Source organism: Diadema antillarum, unplaced genomic scaffold (assembly GCF_040938485.1).
Source record: "Diadema antillarum isolate AM-2024a unplaced genomic scaffold, OU_Dant_1.0 seq00000652_RagTag, whole genome shotgun sequence".
NCBI lineage: Eukaryota > Metazoa > Echinodermata > Echinoidea > Diadematoida > Diadematidae > Diadema > Diadema antillarum.
The window spans coordinates 47,545-69,092 of NW_027271565.1; the positions used below are offsets into that span (position 1 = coordinate 47,545).

At 39.3% G+C, this 21,548-nt stretch overlaps 1 protein-coding gene across 1 annotated transcript in view; it reads left to right on the plus strand.

Moving 5' to 3' along the window:
- Positions 1-4,387: 4,387 nt before the first annotated feature.
- Positions 4,388-21,548, plus strand: part of LOC139736547 (peroxisomal acyl-coenzyme A oxidase 1-like) — a 40,577-nt gene continuing 23,416 nt past the window's right edge. The window contains exons 1-3 of the mRNA XM_071647295.1: positions 4,388-4,563; positions 11,344-11,506; positions 16,606-16,766. Coding sequence (XP_071503396.1) covers positions 4,389-4,563; positions 11,344-11,506; positions 16,606-16,766 — 499 coding nt within the window. The 5' untranslated portion in view covers position 4,388. The remainder of the gene's footprint in view (positions 4,564-11,343; positions 11,507-16,605; positions 16,767-21,548) is intronic.

A 21,548-nucleotide genomic window follows, 5' to 3' on the forward strand; every position in this document is an offset into this window, starting at 1 on the left:
AGCCCATATTCAGCTGCAATAGCTGGTCTTCAATGGGGTCCAGATGATGCTGTTGGATGTAAGGCGGCACCACTTATACCGGGTTAAACACCCTGCTCTTTGCTGGGACGAATAAATAAAGCGGGATCTCTTACGTGCGTGAGTTGTGGTTCTCTCTCACACGGGACCTCCATTTTCATGTTCTATCCAAGGGACAGAATGTTTTGCCTCTTACTAGAGGGGACGGTATGATTACACGCAACATTGCTCAAAGGGGATTCGGGAATCGAACCCGGGTCTTTTTGATCGTGAGGCAGACACGCTACCAACTCAACGCCCACCACAGCAGTACAACAACCTGACAACCTGCTCAACACAACTCTCTGTTTCACTCGCTTCACAGTGCAACAATATGAGAAGTGTACTGTACCAATCATAGCTTGAATTTCAACAGTATAGGGGCCTACACATTAGTAACACTTACCATGGTCGGCGGAACCGTGGGGACACTGGGGGCTCGGGCCTCCACACTTTTTGTGCACCATACAAAGAAATACATAAGGTGTCATCACTTTGGGCCCCTACACTTTTTTTTTTTACCCGGAAGTACGTAAGTGGCACTAAAAGGAAATAGATAGAGATTATGAAGTGTAATTGCGGTAAGGTTGTGTTTTTCCGCTGAAGACCCCTTTTTTTTTCTTGCTTGTCATGCAGCTGAAGAAACCCGGAAATGGAAGGGGGGAGATGAGCTGAAGACTTCCCCCCTTTTTTTTCTTTGCTTGTTTGCTCATGAAACCCGGAAGTGGGTCCCCACAATTTTGAAAACGCTCCGCCGGCCCTGCTTACAGACTTCTACATGATGTAGCCGTGTTGCTATGGATGCTGCTATGGATGCTGCTATAAATGCATTTCTCTCGCTTACTGTACATAATTGTTATCATGGAGAAATAATGTTTATCACATTAGCTGTTTGGTGTGTCTACATATAGGTTTCCATTTACTGATGTGCATGCGTTCTTGAACCTGGACTTGAACTTGGTATAGTTGGTTACAGTTCGTTTTTCCGAAGGTTCGTTGTTCAGACGGTTCGTTTCGAAGGAGCGTTAATCCGAAAATGAAATAAAGTTCGTTATTGCGTTACTGCGACATTAAAACATAAAGGTTCGGTATTCCGAAGATTCGTTAATCCGAAAACGTAATCCGAAATGTAACAGGACACCAGCCGAAGGCTGATGCTCCCAGTAGCAACGAGGAATAAAACGACCCGTGCGGAGTTTGAAAGAAAAGACAAGAGAAGAAACGTATAGTTATACACTAAAATCAAGAAATACAACTGTAGGTCTAAAGACGATTGACAACGTTCCAGGCTTTGGACCTAACAAAAGTGCAAATTCTAAGACCAAATTGTGCTTAGAATTTCTGCAAAACTTTGACACTAACATATCGATGATCAGCAGTTACCGTCATTTCTCAAAATATGCAATTTGCCTTAATTATATGGCAAAAAGAACTTGACAATAATAGTATGCTTCGTGTTATGTTGATATGATAGTGTGTGTGTGTATATTGATGCGTCTAGTGCTCCATTAATAAGAATTTCAACCTTGACTTGAATAAGTAATTATTTATACTTGGTTACATTCTTTCAATAGTTTTATATTCCCTTCTTTGTTTGATCAAACACCTTACACCTATTTTGTGCGACTCTATTTCCTGGAGTTCTTCTCTCGGTACACTTCAATATTGTTTGCATAGTGAAGCATTATCAGTCGCGCGCAACATACATTATGCAGTGCGGTAAAGTTGGAAATAATGAAATCCCTATAAACCCGCGGGGGCCAGAATTTCAGAATTTCACATTGATCATTGTTATATTGCCTGTCTTTTGCGGAAGCGGTTACCCATTCATTAGAATAAAAAAAAAAAAAAGGCTGACGAAAATGTGCAAATATAAACGTGTACTTGAGTGAGATTTTTGAAAATATAAATGAAAGAGGCTTCTTAAATTAAAGTTGGGAACTGAACATTCAGTATAATTCAAGTAGGCCCGATATACGTGCTAAAATCATATATTCCAACCTGGTTCTACAGCAAAACTCTATAAGAGCAGTAAAGAATATAGGCTATCAACATTCTATAATGCTATATTCAATAATGATTCTATATCAATATAGAACATCTAATCTTAACCAACTGGCTACCAGATAATCTCTTAAAAAAATAAAACTTTTCATATGAAGGTATTTACAATAGACATGTCAAAACAAAACATTTTTTTCTTCTTAACTATGAAGGGAGGGGGGAAGACGACGGATTGGCAAATCATAATTGTCATGATATGATTATGCAAAGTGTTGTAAGCGTCACGCACAGAGGATTCGTGTCTGTCTCTATAACGTCGAATTGCTCCGTTTTGTAGGCGTCACACAAGTCCCGAAGTTGAGCTAAGATGGACACGATGGCATTATAAAGGAATTTTTCATATTCCGGGTCTCTGATCGCATGTAACAAACTTCCTGCCAATACGTGAAGGCACCTTTAGCAACTGCATGACTGCCAATGGAGTTTCTCAGGCTCATGAAAGTTTGTGGGTGCACGTCATGAGACCGACACCCACGAGTCATACCGCGGGCCCACGAGTTATACAGCCCACGAGTCATATATACAGCCCATGAATTCGACATTAAGCAAACAAGGCCCATGAGACCGACACATGTAAACCCCGTCTGTCGAACTCGTGGGTTGTTTTTACCTAGTGTCGAATTCATGTCTGGGCTTTATTTACTTATATAGTGTCGAACTCGTGAGCTGTATGACTCGTGGTCTGTATAACTCATGGGTGTCAGTCTCGTGGGATGACCCCAATTTTGTGAGCGGCGGCACAATCTTTGGCAAGCCCCCAAAATAGCTTGAAGAGCTTTCGAAGGTTCACTTCATCTATATAGGCCCTGACTCCAGGTTTCTAACTTTGTTGGTGAGATAATGAGAAACCTCTGATGAAATATAACAGAGCATGTCATTCAAAGAGGAATTCAATGTTTGATTGATGAAAATTGGTTTTGAAATGGCTGAGATATCCAAAACCGAGCAAATTCCTAACAACAGGTGGGACCCACCTTTTATTACGATCGCTTTGTTTTACTTTGTTTTTGGACGTCTCCCATTCCACAACCAATTTCCATCAGATAAACTTTGAATTCCTCTTATAATCGTATGCTCCGTACTACTGTATTTCATAAGTGTTTTCTTGGTATCTCCCAAAAAGTTAAAAGCTCAATCCTCATCTCCACCAATACTTAACCATCCCTTTAAAGGGACATTGTCTAGTATTGGTTGTTGTGAGTATTCAGGTTTCAAAATTTCACTTCCTGTATACTTATAGAAACCACTCTATGTGGACCCTAATGTTATGACATACAATTCTAACAGGAACTGAAAGTTAAGTTGGTGAAAATGGGTTTTGAAATGACTAAGAAATCCAAAAGCATATAGTAAAACAAATTGATCCTATAATAAAAGATGGGTCCCACCTTTTATTAGCATCGCTTTGTGTGGTATATCTCAGCCATTTCAAACCAATTTTCATCAAAACTTTGAATTCCTCGAAGAATTATGCTCTTTCATATTTCATAAAAGATTTCTCACTATTTTTGTAAACATCTTCAAAACACGTTGGAAAACTGAAGCACCATCTCAACTGAAACTGTTTCATCCCTTTAAATAATTATTGTTTAGTAGTCAAGCATAAGGTCCTAATCAGTCACGGGCAACATAGGCCTACAGAATGCATTGTGGTACTAAGGTAGAGACTCTTGGGCCCCCACTTTTTGGGCTTAATTCTTCTTTTTTTTAAAAAAAAGAAAATAGGCTCAGACTTGTGTGTGCAATGTGTGTATATGTGTGGTTTTGTTTTCGTCAGTTGTTTATTTGTTTGTTTTAACTCGTGTCAGCCGAATTGAGAGGAAAATGCAGCAAACAGTGCTTAAACCTTTGTTTGTGTGTTTTGTTTGTTTGTTTGTTTGTTTTTTGTTTGTTTGTTTAGTTTTTGTTTTGTTTTGTTTTTTTGCAGGCAATTTTGGCCGGTGAACGAGTGGCAGCACAGTCCCCCTCCATGCTGAAAATGAATCAACGTACCCTGTTCCCAAAAAGTTGGCCCCGTTTTTTTTTTCTCGTGTTTTTTTTCTTCTTGTTTTTGTGTCGTTTTTAAACGTCGATCAGCTATCGCCAACTACCCCACTACAACTTACAAGACTGATCAGTAAGCATGCAAAAGTGCACGGCCGCTGATCAGATCCAGAGCCAACGAAGAAGGTTTGTCATCGATCTTGCCTTTTTGTACTGATCGATTCCACTATTACACAATTTCGCAATCACACTAAAATCAATCATCAACAAACAAGATTCTCAACATGGCGGCCAACATGAACGTTAGCATCAGCGGCAATCTCTCGGCTAGATCTCCGCCAACGGAGAACATCAATCCCGATATTGCTGAAGAGAGAGCTAATGCCAACTTTGATCCGATAGAACTAACTTACACCCTCGATGGAGGGCAGGAAAGGACCGAAAGGCGGCAATATTTGGGTAAGTTTGCTGATGCAGTTGGCCGCACGGCTGGCTGCATTACATAGTGCGCGTGTCGGTACGTAGGACGTCCTACCTTGGCTGGACGAGGTCAGCCCCTGCATGCATTGCAGCATAGGGTGCAGTAGGCCGACTGTGAGAGTTTGCAACATAAACAGCGAGCGATGCGACAGCTAGCTGTTGAGAATGACACGCCCCCGCCGCGCCGGGTTCAAGGTCTCGATCGTAGCACTAGCAAGCGCGTTGAAGCAGGGTCAAAAAGACAGTTGATATGAAGCATTCATGTTCAAGATCCACAAATGTAGGCCTACCCCCGCTATGCGTTATGTGTAACTTAGGCTAGAGTAACATGAAAAAGTTTAGGTGGCTTTGGGATTAGGATTTAATAACTGTTAATAATTAATAGAGTTTTCTCAGATTAGGATTAGGAGAGTTTGTAACATTAATCTCGGTGTCTTAGGGAAATGAGGACTTCAGAGGAAGCTCAGAATACAATGTACATGATGTCGGTGTATTATAGTGGGGGGTACAGCTGTACATATGGAAGCCTTTCCGAGCCCTTTGCCCAGACGCAGCTTTAAATGTATAAAAAATAAATGATAAACATGCAGTACTTTTCCTGGGCATGGGGGCCGGGTTGGGGCATCACTATTTTTGTTTTCTTCTTTTTAATGGGGGGGGGGGGGGGAGGGTGTTGTAATCTGTATATAAGGTTTTATATCTGGTTCCACTTCCGGATTTCATCAGCTAACAAAGCAACAACAAAAAATTAAAATGAAAAATAGAAATGCTAATAAATGAAAAAAAAACAAGGCCTTCACTTCAGCTCAGGCTCAGCACAACTTTCTGATTCCACTTCCAGGTTTCTGCAGCTGACAAGCAAAAAAAAAAAAGAAAAAGAAAAAGAAAAAAGGCCTCTTACTGGCATGCATGCGAGGGAGCAAATGAGTGAAACAAAGAGATCCTAATAAAAGGCGTGGTCTGTCGCCTTTTATTATTATCACCTTTTTGGATATCTCAGCCATTTGAAAACCAGTTTTCATCAAATAAACGTTGAATCCTTCATAAAATTACATGCTCTTTCATATTTCATAAGAGGTTTCTCATTATCTCACTTAGGAATGTTCAAAATATGAATTCCCACCTCAACCAGTAATGTATGGTCCCTTTAATCATTTATGATTATATTCCAATTTTTTTTTTTAATTCCAGTTTGTTTTTATTATATATGTATACTTTTCTTTTATGGGTTTTATTCCAATTAAAAACATAATAACTGTATATGAAAATAACATTTCAATGTGAATTAGAAATATATAATTCAACTCTGGCTACAACATGAGATCGATAAGTTTTTAGTTTAAATCAAGATGAATTTTAAGCAACTTAGGGGTCATCACTCTGACTTGCCCTTAATTGTTATTATGATTTAAATAATATTTTTTCTTTTCATTATGGGGCAAGTCCAAGATAATGTCCCCTCAGATGCTCAATATTCATCTTGATTTAATCAAAAAGTTATTGATATCATGTTGTAGCCAAAGAGTTAAATTACCGTATATATTTCCAGCAAAGAAAATATTTAATTATGCAAATTTATGCAAGAAATATGGCCTTAATTTGCATAAATTAAAAACAAACCTTACGTATGGGACAAATTAAAAATATTCATCTAAAATCAGTTGAATTTGTCCTTGACCTAGTTCCTTTATGGACATGACCCCTGTATGAGCTAGTATAATTTCCAATAGGTAAGACAAGGTCAGCACATTAATTATGCAAATTATGCTCTTTCCCAGAACGAAATGTCCCATAGGTAAGGATTTGAGTATGTTTTTTTTTAGTTTTTTCTGAAGATTTCTAACATTGACCAATCATACTTTAGGAAGTTCTAATTCATTCATTTTAACACCAGATTAGCAAAACTAAATGAGGAAATTTAATTAGTCCTTTATCTTATAACTAATTAAAGTTTGCTTACGTGTGGGACAAATGCCTTACGCATGGGACATTACATGCAAAGTGAATGGGAAAACCGCCTTATGACATGGATGCTATATGTCCTTACATTTGTTTGGTTAATGGTTATCTTTGCACCTACTCTTAAGGATGTGTCTATATATCTACCTCTCCTACTTAGTTGACCTCAGGGAGAGTGTTAGAACAGCATTATTGAGTCATTCTATGATTAAGAAAGGAAAATAAAGAATATTCATTTATAGTAGCACCCCTGAGGGGTGCTGAAATAAAGTTGAAGAAACAGGACACAATTAGTTGGTTGTGGTCAGCATGTACATGTACCATAAGGGTGTAATGGCCCTTTTATTCATGTTCTTATCAACATAATATCACATACAATCGTTCTCTTTTACACGAATAAAGGTACATTGTATAGCTACTAGAAAACAGTAGCACAATCATCTAAAATGCTTGACTTGTAACATATCAAAAAGCAATAACTGTAGATAAGCAATGTTCAACTACTTAAACTTCATAATTTTCACTATCTTGAACAATTGACAACTTCATACTACTTTCACTGAGATATTCAATCCCTAAATATGAATGAAATACACTAAAACTATAAGTCCCAAAGTGTGTATTGTCAAACGGCTTGATTCTCACCTATTTTCTCATATCTGGTTAACAAATTCCATTTTAACCAACTATCAAAATAATTCTAATTTATTTCCATAATGCTATCAACAATTAACAAGAGTAACGACAAGTATGTTTGCATACCAAAGCTAAGTACAGAACTATACCTGCTATAGGTTTAAACTTAACCCAGTTTGTAACATTAAGAATAACTTTAATCTGGATTAAACTGGTGAGACTGCCATTTTTGCCATGATTATTCATGGACTGATGTAAAGGCAGTCTGAGTTTCTTAAATTGCTATACAGTTTCAGTAGCATAAAAGAACAAAATGTGATTGTGTCAAAACACAACACAGCAATAAATCCAATTAGTTCTGGCAGTCTAAAGCAGCCTTCCCACATACAGGTATAATACGGCGGATGCGGGGCGGAACGTAATTTGGCGGATTACTGGCGGATGCGATGGGAAAAATGCAATGCACGGGTGAGTCGCCGGGTGTGCAGGATGTCCGCCGACTGCCTGGCGGCTGTCAGGCGGGAGATACGTGTTTTGTATGCCGAATTCAGTGCAGATGAGCAGGGGTTAGGCCCGGCTGTGACGGACGATCCGTCGGGTTGTACGGATCAGTCGGCGGATACAAGGAGTACAGTAGGGATGCCTCTACAGACTCGTCTGCAAGGACAGCTAATACGGCGACTGTCCCCCGACTGTCCGTGATGCATCCCTGCATACCCAGCATGGAGCTGTGGTGGATCCGACGACTCCACATACCACGTGTCTGCCACGGCTGTTCACTATATGCGTCGGATTAGCCGCCGGGTGTAGGCGTATGTCCATTGGATGTCTGCCGGCTGTGCGACGGGTGTGTCTTACCAGGAGCAGACTCCCGGATATTTCGAACATGTTTGAAATTTTCGCGGCGTGGCCACGGCTTCGCCGTATCCGCCACGGCTACTGGGGATGCCCAGGGGTGTACTGGGGATCCTCAGGGATGTCTACCGGATGAGCAGGGATGGGCATCTGCCGTCGATACGCCGTACTATACCTGTATGTGGGAAGGGGGCTTAAGCACTTGTCTTGACTATCCTTCAAGAATCTGGGCATACAAAACTTTTGTAAGTCATGTTCACATTCCAACTTTCCTACAGAAAATAATCTAGTGAGAACAATCCCTTATTGAGAAAGTGTTTTGATTCTTGTAACCTGCCGTGTTCACATGCAAAATATAAAACATAGTGTGAACAGTATGAAAACAAAATAAGAGTGCATGAGTCATTATTAATTTCACACAATGCAAGTGTAAGGAATATCAAATATGTCCGGTGATTTTGAATTCCTATACGAATTATTCTTGTTCTTCAAAATGTATATTTGTGGCTTTGCTATTTTAAGTTCATTATACTAAAAACATTATATATCCATAATCATGAAAATAAAAGAGCACACAGCTTTCATTCCTTCAGAAAAATAGACATGTGAACAAGCTACTGTTATCTGAACTTAGATATTGCTGTTGTTTTGTAATTTGGCGGTTAGCCAGGTGTATGATAAGCTCCTTGGGTAACAAGGCAGCCTCAGTGCAAGACTGAAACGTGAGATATCTAGCTTCGCATGTGGACGGAGCTGGAAACCACCAGTCTAAACAAAATCCACAGCCAGCCACATTCCACAACCTGCTGTAGTCCATTGAATTCCCATTAACTCTTTATATGCCACGTTCGCACGTCCGACTCAGTCGACGGCGTGCCAACTTCGCATATTCTGCTCAAGAAACAAAGCCGCCAAAACCGATCGATAAATCGCTAATCACTGCTAATCCTGCGGCACAATGAAAGCGTTTCTCGTGCTTTTGTTCATCTCATATACGGCTTGCATTCTATGTGGTGATTGACTATCAAGTGGTGTTTCCAACTAGATTTGCTCGTACATTCTGAGTTTCTATCACGATTTTATGTGCAAAACCCATGCCTTTACAGTAATGCAGCAACTGGTCATTCAAATGAAAAATTGAAAATAGATTCTTCATACAATTTATATCGAAACAAAGCTTGGCATTCCTCTTTAACTTTGCCTAATATTATGCCCATCTTAACAGAAATTTGTGGAAGTTATACAAATTGGAAAACAGAATTCTTTATCAAAGCATGACTACCTTCGTGTCTCAGAATAACGTGGCACACAGGGGGTTTCCACCATGGCACATAAAGAGTTAACCCACCCGTCTTGACTTATTTGTTATCCCTATGTCCCTGAGCTGCTGTGGCTTCGCTCATGAGGGGCCCTGTTTCTAAGAGTGCGGCAATTATTATATTCTGTACTGCTTTAGCATTTAAATAAATCTTAAAGGTGCATAGTCTCGGTAGTGTAGAGGGCGCTGTTGATGATACTGCCGATCACCGTTAGCATTGATACGAAGATTGCCGAAGTTGAGCTGTCTTATCAAGAGTAAAGTGCGTAGGTGTTGCTAAGTAACGTTGCCTTCGTTGTCTTCTCTGCGCATCGCGCAGTCTGTAGTAATGCCAGGGTGCGTGCATATGTGCTTGTTGTTACAGTATGACATCACAAAAGGAGTTTGCGAAAGCTGTCGTACCCCTCAGCCGAATCATGAGCCGAACTGTGATCCGACCACTGACTACAGTGAATCAGACTTCTTCGGACTCGGGGAAGTGGGCCACGGCGTAAGCACTAAAGGGGAGTCGATAGCGTAGGTCTCTAGATAGGAAACTTGCGCCGTGCGCCCACATACGCATTTGACTAAAACACTGGATCCATGCACCTTTAACAAGTGACATGGACATGATAAATCATCAAATACAATATACAAGTATGCATTCAAGTCATACTTTTACACACATATTACTTATAGTGGTAACGTGTCATATTTAACTTTCCTTCTCGACAACCTGCATTTGGCAATGAAGGACCCTATTCACACTGAAAACCACCAGTATCTCATGATGCTCTCCTGATATACATGTTACACAGTATGAGTGCATGAGATTTTCACATCTAAATCTTAAGTTCTATCAGTTTGGTAACATTTCTTGAAACATGTATGATATAATTGTTTTGCTGGTATGGAGTTCCAAATATCGAAAAATATATACAAATACTGCAAACTGCTCCTAAATCTCTTATTAATCACTGCAACAACAATTATTCAAGACAAAGAATCTGACAAACTATGCCCAGTAGGCATTCCTGGGGTCCCACTTAACTTTTTTTTTTATCGGAGCCAGGTGGACTACTTAGAATCAATTTTGACACTGAAGCAATATTTTGGCTAGCCAGACGGACTAGTTACTTCAGAACTTTATTATTTTTAGCTAGTCCGACATGATTTTGGGTGGCCAATGGCCAGCGGACCATCGCCAATTTCGAACCGTGCATTCACTGAAATAATGATAAGAAAATATGATAAAATATCCCTTAAACGCAAGGTAGCTCTCCTGGAGCTCAATAGCCTTTTAGGATATAATTATTGTCAATAGACTACAAAAGAGAAATATGAAATATAGTTTCCCTTACCTGAAATAAAGATGAAGAAACAGGACACAATTAGTTGGTTGTGGTCAGCATGTACAGTGTACGTGTACGTAATGGCACTGCTGCCGCTCCCAGTTCTCCCTGTAGGTCCTCTTGGACTCTTCCATTTCACTTGTAACTTTCCTGTTTCTTCTGAGGGACTGAGCTCAGTGAAAAATTTGATGACCCTCAGCACATAGTATTAATTTTCAGAATGTAAACTGACTGATTGATATGAATGATTTAAATCTGGTTTTGAAATAATATGAAAAATGGGGGGGGGGGGCATATCTTTCTAACAATAAATATGAGCATATTTCCGTGGGGGATTACAATTACATGCATTGATTTCATTATTGTTATGTTTTTGTATTCATCACAGTGGACTCCCGTTACAATGAAGTCCTCGGGACTGCCAGTTTTCTTTTGTTTTATCGAAATTTCATTATAACCAAACAAGTAAACAATGAAAGTACATTGTACATTGAGCCGATAATGTTGCAGCTTGATTATTAATTTCATTGTAACCAGAATTCGTTATAACCGTGTTCCTTATAACAGGAGTGCGCTGTACAGTGTATTATCATTGTCTCTCTCTGTGTCTTTTTCATTTGATTCTCCTTTTTTGTTTTGTCCATTTTCCGATGTTTGCAGAGGATCAGGCCTTGAGTGACCCAGCTTTCAAGGACCCTGAAGATATCGCCTTCATGTCTGAGGAGCAGCGGCATACTAACAGCATCCGCAAGGCCATCCACATGGTGCGCAAGATGCAGGAGTTGGAGCTGACCAACCACATGGACATGCACTGGTTCCGAGTGTGAGTGCTATGAATGTACTATACACCACATTTGCAGATACTGTATACGCCATATATTTCGCGAGTCTTAATTTTCACGAATCGGGAATTCCCGACGATTTCGCAAGTGGTTAAATTCGCCATCGTGGAGTCTTGTACTGAACGGAGAAATATATGCATACCTCACATCCACGCCAGGATCAGAGTCAATATTTTCGCGTGTCTTTAATTTCGTGAAAAGCACCTGACTCGCGAAATTCGCGAAAATAAAAACCTCGCGAAATGTTCGGCGTATACAGTATGCCATCCCTTCAACTCATCATTGATGTACTCCCTCTCTAGTTACGCTCATCAGCATCAATCGTGATGATGGTGGTGATGTTGATAGATGATGATGGTGATACTGATGATGATGATGATGATGGTGATTATGATGTTGATGATAAAGATGATGTTGGTAGTGGGAATGTTGATTATGATGCGAGTGATGTTAATGACGATTGAAGTGATGATGATGATGATGTGATGTTGATGATGATGAAAGTGATGATGTTGGTAGCAGTGATGTTGATAATGATGCGAGTGATGTTAATGATGATTGTAGTGATGATGATGATGATAATGATTGTGATGTTGATGATTTTGATGGTAGTGATGTCGGTACTGTACTGATGATAGTGATGGTAATAAGCTGGAAGAAGATGGTGATGGTAGTGATGATGATGATGATGATGATATGATGATGATGATGATGAAAGTGATGATGATGATGATGATGATGATATGATGATGATGATGATGAAAGTGATGATGATGGTAGTGATGTTGATAATGATGCAAGTGATGTTGATGATGATGTGGTGTTGATGATGATGGTAGTGATGTTGGTAATGATAATGATGGTAATGATCTGGAAGATGATAATGGTAGTGATGATGATGATGATGATGCAAGTAATGTTGTTGATGACAGTGAATACATTATGGTAGTGATGATGATGATGGGAGTAATATTTGAAAATGATGATGAAGAGATGTTTGTTGTGTTTATCATGACTGTGATATTTCTGATGTGATGCAAGAGTCTTTCATGAAAGTTGAACTGAGTGATGTTGTGAATGACTTCAGGGAGATGATTAAATAGTGATACATTCTTCATGAACTTTGGTGATTTTGATGAGGATTATGATGACTAGAGTAGAGAATTGATGTTGATGGAAACAACAGACCAGATATAGATTTGTATCCCATGGATAAAATTACATGCAAAATGTCCGAGAATTGTAGCAAGTCATGAAATTTCCATGAAAATTGAAGAGTACACTGCAGAACATTGGGATTATGGCATGAAGGTTTCTGTTACTGCAGTTCCACCTCACCTTTGGAGACAATCAACCTTGGCCTCCATGCCTCCATGTTCCTCAACACCATCCAGTTTCAAATGTCTGATGAGCAAAAAGGGGCGTGGTTGGATGCAACCCGGAACTACCAACTTGTTGGAACTTACGCCCAGACAGAACTTGGTCATGGTATAATATTGCCACTGCCATTGCTTTAATTTAAATTTGTGTGTAATTGTCACACTGTAGTTTATGTGCTTTGAAGATTATTATTGTAGAAGGCATTTGTAGACATTTGTAGTCAAGCTGCAAAACCTCCTTCCTTTTAAAAGTCATGCAAATGTCTACCTGTCTAAATCAATGCACCAAAATGTAAGGCACATGCAGTATTGACATATGGTACAGAGTGTCATCAGATATCAGGCTTCTTTTACTTCTAATGTGATACCATTATATGTACAATAACCATATTTCAAAATATTTCTCACAGAATCAACAAGATTTTCATCACAGATCTTTCCCCTGTCTCTCTTTCTTACTCACTTCCACATGATGTTCTCACACATTTGCTGCTTTTATGCATTCATCGGGAAAACTAGGAAAGTCATCGTAAGCCGCGGTCACAATGAGAAAAGATTGTGAAGTTTAAGATTGCGAAGACTTACAATTGTAGTAGTCCTTCATTGTCCATTCACACTGGCAGCCCACTTTCTCGGTCTTTAGGTTGAAGAGTTTGGGTCACTAATGCACTTGCGCAAGAAAGAAGAAAGATTATAGCGTGTGACAGCTAGTGATTGTGATGTAACAATGCACACAGTCTGTGCATCCCATTGAGGCACCATCTGAAAACCATCGATCAATGCCACAAACAAGTGATGGGCTGGTCATAATGACAAACTTTTTGAAGTTTCATTTACGAGCGTTCAAGTATCTCTAGTTTGAATGGGAAGCTTTGTAAGAAGTTTTGCAAGAAGATCGCGATCTTGAACTTTGTGCCAGTGTGACTGCAGCTTTGGTATTTGGACATATTTGTACAACAGTATGTCAGCTGTGGTGGCATACAGGCATCAGTGACCTTTATGAGGGGATACAGTAGATGATGAACACTGGAGATTGTTTGTGTCTAGGGTGCAGGTAACAACCCTCAGTTTCCCATATTCTGTTTCAACCCCATCTGCCATCAATAAGTTTTGAAGAAAAACTAAAACCAAAACCAAAACCGAAACCAAAATCGAAATCAAAATTAAAACCAAAACCAAAACCAAAACCAAAATCAAAACCAAATAAAAACAAAGAACATCAAAAAGCAAAAACAACAAACAAACAGACAGATGTGTTTGTGGTCCCTGCATGTTGGATTTAATGGGATGATACCATCATTATTCCTTTGAACAGATTACAGTACTCTCTGTGACTATGTTCAAATGTTTGATATGAAATATTCATTCCATTATAAACTGTACTTGCTGCACTAGTTGTCTAATATTCATTTCTTATTTGTCATTTTCATGTTCATGTATTTTACCCCTCAGCTAAATCTTCATTTTTTTTCAAAGCAAGTTATTTGAATTGCTTGCAATAAGTTTTGCATGGCAAAAATTAAAAATCCAACCCCTGCATCTGTGTTGTCATTATTGCTCCCTATCATAGAGATGGATTGCTTTTCTATCATGGTTGGTATTATCGCCCCGTTTGAGGGAGCTCAACTGCATGCTATTGTATGCTCTGAGGAGTTTACTCCAAGAACTGTACAATAGCATGGGATTGAGACCCCTCTGGTGTCCCTTGAGGAGTCAACAAATGAGGCATTAAATTGTCTCCATCTATCCATATTGATCATTCTAGAATTCCAGAGCTTGTGCTAGAAATTGTTACTTAAGTAGTATGGGAACACTACCTTTATCATGCCATGTGCACTATGAATGTGGCTCCAAAATATGGGAGAAAATGTACTCTACCAGGATGTACAGTGTGTACAACACAATTGATGAAAGTATACTTTGAAGTCAATCTTGCATTATTCCACTATTTATCATTAAGGTGAACTTCATGGTAGATGTTCAATTTCGCTTTTATAGATCCTATGTGGGATAAAGTTGAGCAAAAAGAAATTATTACAAAAGTTTTGTCACTATCAGGCAAGTATCCAGATAAAAAATGCATTTTGCAGGCCTATACACATACATACATTGTACAGTATGACTGGATATAGTACAATTTACATAAATGAGAAACCTCTCAATTTCTCCTCTATATTTGCACCAAATTTTCACCAGTTATTTATTTTCTGATATTTTCATGGTTTTGTTTAGTGTGTGTTAACTTGGAAGAAGGTCAGGATTTTAGATACTTGTAGCATCAGAATCCATTGTTCATGGAGAGGGAGGGATTAAAAGCAAGTATCTGTTGTACCACCAGAAAATCAGAGATTATTTTATTTCAAATAATATTTACCAATACCTATGGGTATTATAATGCACCTTTGTCAGGCTCGTGAAATGGTGAAGAAAACTCAATTTTGTTTTTCCATTCTGTGAGGTTGAAATTGGTATGGAGACAGCTATCTCTTTTGATAGGTGCTGATGTGAATATCTTTTGTTAATTTCATCCAATTCCTTCTTTCTCTGTAGTATTCCATGTGATACAATTCCATCACGGCCTGATTCATCTGCATCCCTTTTCCCCTTTCAGTCTAGGACACAGATGTTCCATCTACCCCATTGCCTCATCCGATGAACAAAAGAGACAAACGAACAAAACCCCACAACTCTTATTTTTAATAATGCAGGGCCATCCAGAGAACAGGACCAAGTACACTCTCAGAGACTCCAACCCCAAGCACCTTCTGATCTGGAGATTCTCCCGCTCGAAACCCCTGGCAAACGGGAGACTCCAAGTTGATGTGTGCGAAGCGCGAAGTTCCTAGGGTTCTATATTCTCTGGTGCTATCTAAGGCTTATTTTTTCAACATACGATAGCAATAAGTAAGAAATCCTTTCCACCGGGAGACACAGAGCCAGGGCGGGAGAAATCAAATCTCAAGCGGGAGAACGGGAGATTTTGCAAAAATAGGCTTTCGGCGGGAGATCTCCCGTCGAAAACGGGAGAGTTGGAGTCTCTGCACTCTTTGTCCACCAACTTTCCCTGCATGAAAGGGCTGAGCGGAGTGTGCCCAGAGGGCGTTGACCCCTCGACGCATTCCACGACCTCACCCTTAGGGCTCAAAAGAACATTGAAAGCCATTTAAATCATATGTCCATTTACTACAGGTCAATCAACAGAACAGACTCAACGCTACAGGAGAAATACCATTCTGATACCCCTTTCATACTCGGCAGATATCACTCGGATGCACCCGGGAATTCTTGTGATGTGAAAGGTCTCATTGGCAAATTCTATGGTAAAATGGCTGGTGATTTTTCAAAATTTTATCCTCAAGCCGTCCTGGGTAAACCTCGCAGTGTCCCATTGAACTCCCGGATGACGCTGAAGTGTCAAAAGTCATTGCAGGTAAACTTCTGAGTAAAAAGCAAAGGCCATTGTGCCAACAACACCATGCAGGCCGTTTCACACATGCACCATACTGTGTACTTCCATTGCAGAAGAGCCGAGAGATATTTACAATGTACATGGGAGCTCATTTGCTACGATGGTGTAGTTTGAAAGAAATTCTTCACAGGAGTTCCACATTTTGATTGCCCAGTGAATCTCCGGTTGATCCCCAGCGTCTCTAGTATGAAAGGGGTATTAGAGAGGAATATGAAATATCTGTTCATTTCAGGGCTGTTCACAAGGTGGAAGAAGTTCCTCTGGGTCTACATGCCACCATGTTTAGCCATGCCATTTACTCGCAAATGTCAGAGGAGCAGCACGAAAAGTGGCTGGAAGCTGCGTTCAGCTACACCCTAATCGGCACCTACGCCCAGACGGAAATTGGTCACGGTAATTTGAAACAGATAATACAAACTTGAAAATCCAAAATGGTATAAAACCTTCCCTTCCTCCCTGTGTCCTTATTTTACAAGTCTTGTTTTACACTGTAGTCTTTAAACTAGGGATATATTGTAGAGTATAGTGTCACCAACGTGAAGGGAATATTTTACATATAAAGGGGAGCTTTAGATTTATAGACGCGTGGACGTTCAGAGGAAAAAAACATGTTCTGAGCATGCGCAGAAGCGCGCATCAAGTCAATCTATTTTTTGCTTGCGTCGCCTGAGTTTTTCACTACGCGTACTGGGCTATTTTTACGTCCGCACAGTTTGCGACGTAGAGAGCTACTTCATGCACCGATCATATGGGGGGCGCGATTTTATTTTTTATACGTTGCGTCCCAGCGTAATCTAAAGCTACTTTTCTACACGACGCAGGGGAGAGGAGAACGTCCAGCGCAAGCGTCGCCTCAAACGTCCGCGCGTCAAAATCTAAAGCTCCCTAATGTATTAGCTCACGTGACGTATAATCATTTGAAACTACTTTGAGATACTAGTCGCACTTTGTGGCATGGAGCATAAAGGTAGTGTTCTTGCACTATTTATGGATTGAAATTATTTCCCAGTTTTTGAAGGATTTCTTGGAAATTCTGCACACATTCAAACATGGAAGAAAAGAAAAGACTAACACTCTTTGTTTCACGAGTTCGTCTTTCTTGTCATTTTGTACCCAAGTGAATCTGTGTGCCCTGCTGTAGTTGCTTTTTCTTTCCTTTCTTTTCTAACCAGAAAGCATTCATTTTCCTTAACATACTTGTACACTCTTCGCTGAAAAAGATTCATCTGCATGAATGGAATATCAACTGGTTAAAAGTTCATTTTGTCACAATCAGTTGCAAATTACCTAGTATTCTTGATGAGACTTTCGCCTGCTGGATCTGTAGGCTTCTTCAGATCGAACCCTGTGAGAGAGTCCTCCCACTAACCGACATAGCTGTCGCACGCCAATCTGAGAGAATGGGATCTGAAGAAGCCTACAGATCCAGTAGGTGAAAATCTAATCAAGAACAGGCAATTTGCAACTACTGTAAAACATGATACCAGTATATTCGCGGCATTAAATTTTCGCGAATTGGAGCCGACAGCCTTTTTCGTGGCATGAAATTTTCGTGAATTGCTACTGGCATTCAATGCATGTAGTGTAGACAAAAGCTTTCGCGTGCATTTTAATTTCGCGAATTTTGGCGCTCGCGAATTCGTGAAATTAAAATGCTCGCGAAAATTCCTTGTTTTACAGTAATTGTGACAAAATGAACTTTTAACCAGACATGCACTCTTATATTTCATGCTGTCTGACATTGGTCATGGTGACTTTTGTAGAATGGAAGTCAAACACATTGTATAGTGAAAGCTACAATATGCTTAGAGCCTTCATGACAATCAATTTAATACATGCTTTACAATTTTCATGAAAAGGTTCATGCACATACTTCCATGCAGCATTCAAAGTCCTATGCCATCCAGAAAAAAAAAAGAAAGAAGAAAGTGCAGTTATTTCAGTTTGTGGATTTTTCCCATTTGGAATGAGAAAATTAAAGTATTTGCAGTGCTGCACCATACATTTGTATATTTGTCCTTTATGTTTATTTGTTATTCCTTTTAAAGGTTTTACATCTTTAGCTATTCATTAATTTTTGAAGATATTTCTTTGTTTGTGATTCTCTATAGTGGCTGTTAGGATGATGAAACATTCAGGTTCTACAATGTGTAGGTGGTTTACTTTGTGATTATTGACTGTTTTGGAACAGTCTAACGGAGGATGTTCAGTCTATATTAGTATGATACATGCATGATTGATATTCTAAACCTACATAAAGATACACACACACCAAAAAAACAAAACAAAACACACACACACAACAACAACAACAACAACAGCAAAAAACACCTAAAGTGATAGAAGGCTAGAAGCAGTTTAATGTTTACAACACCCAGACGAGGGCAGAGTTAAGCACCTCTTTTCTGTTTGTGTATCCATGGGTAGATTAACAGTTCTAAAGATCACTTTGTGATCCTCACCCGATCATGTCTTTTGAATCAACAGCATTGAAACAGACAAATGTTGTTTTTGTTTTGTTCTATAGACAATTTTCTCTCAGTTTTTCAAAAGTACAGCTGCCCTGCCAATGACCAGAGTAGACTTTGACCTTATAATTTATTGTCTGGCCTGTAAGACACCATCTTGGAGTCATCCATGACCAATAACACTTGTATTCGTGAAATCTGATCATTTTTTCTTTTCTTTTTCTTTGCTTCACCTCATAAACATCATCATTCTATTAACTTCACTAATTGAATTGAACAATGCACATCACTGCAGTGTCACCAGAATATCATTCATCCCACTGTGAGGATGGGGTCTTAGCCTAGATTTTTGCCAAAGGCAGTTTGCTTTGATTTGAGGACACGCATACAGAGAGCAGTGGACTCACACACACAGTGCATGAGCTCGCTCCGATCAAAGAGGTTTTATACATGGAGCTCCAACTGGCTGTAATTATTCAAACACTTGTCAGATTTATATTGATGTTCAAAAGAATTCCACAGGTGCACTTGTGTCTTTGATGATCGATGTTCGACGCCGCCATCTTGCTGAGCAATTGGAAGATTCATTTTGAACGATAAAGCATGTAAAACAAAAGTCAATCCTGTCCAGAAATTGTGCAAAAGTGTAAATCAGAGCTGTATCATGTGAAAATTTTTTCAACTGTACCATCCTGGAAAGCTGGTTTTATCCCTTTTCTGCTTAATTTCCGCAAATGAAACTAATTTAATGGAATAATCTTCAAGTATAATTCTTTATCGATAGATCAATATCAGATTAGTGCCAGGGTATGCCCAGTCGAGTAATTTTCATCTTTATTTCAGCATTTTTTGCTCAATTTCTATTTGGGCATCCTTGTGTCTGTACCACCTACCACCTTTTATAAGAAGTGATAGCGAAAAGTAATTACCATCACAAAGACATATCTTCCTTTGAAAGTGGCTGGTGATTATACAATGAGACACGAGCAATTGTCTTCGTATCTGCGTGGCAGATCCAATTTGACACATGCTTCAAATATTTTTGAGCGGCGGCTTCGAACATCTAGCGAAGGAAAAAAGACGGTTGTGACTCCATTCTCTAGAACCTCCTTGCTCCGATCTGATCGCTGTGTGCGTGCAAGTCCACTATTAAAAACTGCTTGCTGTGTGCGTGTTCATTTTGAGCTGCCTTTGCAAAAGGCTAGTGTAGCTTGACTTACAATGTATCACCAAGTTGCAAGAATATTGCAAGAATGTTGCAAGTAGTGTGTGTGCTCTCTCACTAGATTTCTGCAGTTTCTTTTGCTGTGCTCTTGAGTATACAATGTAGCGCATTACATTGTCAGCTGAGGAGCAGAAGGGCGCTTTTGCTTTCTGAGATTTGAAAATTTAGATAAAAATGAAACAATTAATTTTCACTCAGTGAAAAATTTATTTCATCTAAAGTGGATAGATTTGCAAACACCATTCCAAATATAGAGTAAACTGGTACTCCTTGTGGTTTTAATTTTGACCATTTTACTGAAAATGAAAATGATTTGAAATTGACTCCATAATGTAGTAGAGATCAAGCTCTACAACATGATATCAATAACTCAATACCCCCCAAAATTGCAATAAACCCTTTTGGCTCTCATCCAATGATGTAAACTCCCACATGAAACTTTAGATGAGCAAAACAGCCTCACATACATGACTGCATGTTTTGTTTCAGTGTTAAAAGCACAACTGAACTACAGTGTGTCTCTAAAAAAAGTAAACCCAACTTCAACAGCAAATTTTCAGAAAACTATAAAATATTTGCACATTATTTTTTCATGGTTAGATAGTTCAATAAGTCCTCTATGCAATGATACCACATAGGTTATGTAACTCTCATGCATGACTGAGCATGATTCAACTTAGTGAATGGGTGTGAAATCATCACTGTGGCAAGTTATTTCTTGCTATTGTCATGCATTCAGGGCATATTTGAAGTTAAATTTTTGTCAGCAAAGGTTGTTCCTGACACAGGCACACTTCACATGCTTTCCAAACATGGTACAGTTGACAATTGAGCAGAGAGTACTCCTGGTATTACTCGATACCAGGAAACAAGAAGTTGCGTGGAAGTTCAAGAGACTATTCGGGTGCAGTTCCCCGACAGGCAGCCTCCAACACAAAGAGCCATTTGGTACAATGTGAGAAAGTATGCTGATCACGGAACTTGCCACAGTGATGATTTCACACCCATTCACTAAGTTGAATCATGCTCAGTCATGCATGAGAGATACATAACCTACGTGGTATCATTGGACAGAGGACTTATTGGACTATGTAACCATGAAAAAATAATGTGTTAATATTTTATAGTTTTCTGAAAATTTGCCGTTGAAGTTGGGTTTACTTTTTTCAGAGACACCCTGTACATCAGTATGTCGTAAAAGATAACACATTATTTATAGTCATGCTTGATGTTGGTGTAGACTAGCCGTGCATAAAACATTGATACAGTTTTTTGTTATTAGTTATGCAGGTAATATGGCTGTATTTTATATCTCCATGAATCAAAAGCCACAATCAAACTTCCACTGTCATGCACTGTCACCGCCCAAATAAATTGATATCTATCTACATGTATTCAGGCATGTAGGTTATCTGATCGTTGCTATGGTTGGAATTCCATGCATTGTTTTCACTTTGTTCATCGTACATAGATGTTTGTGTG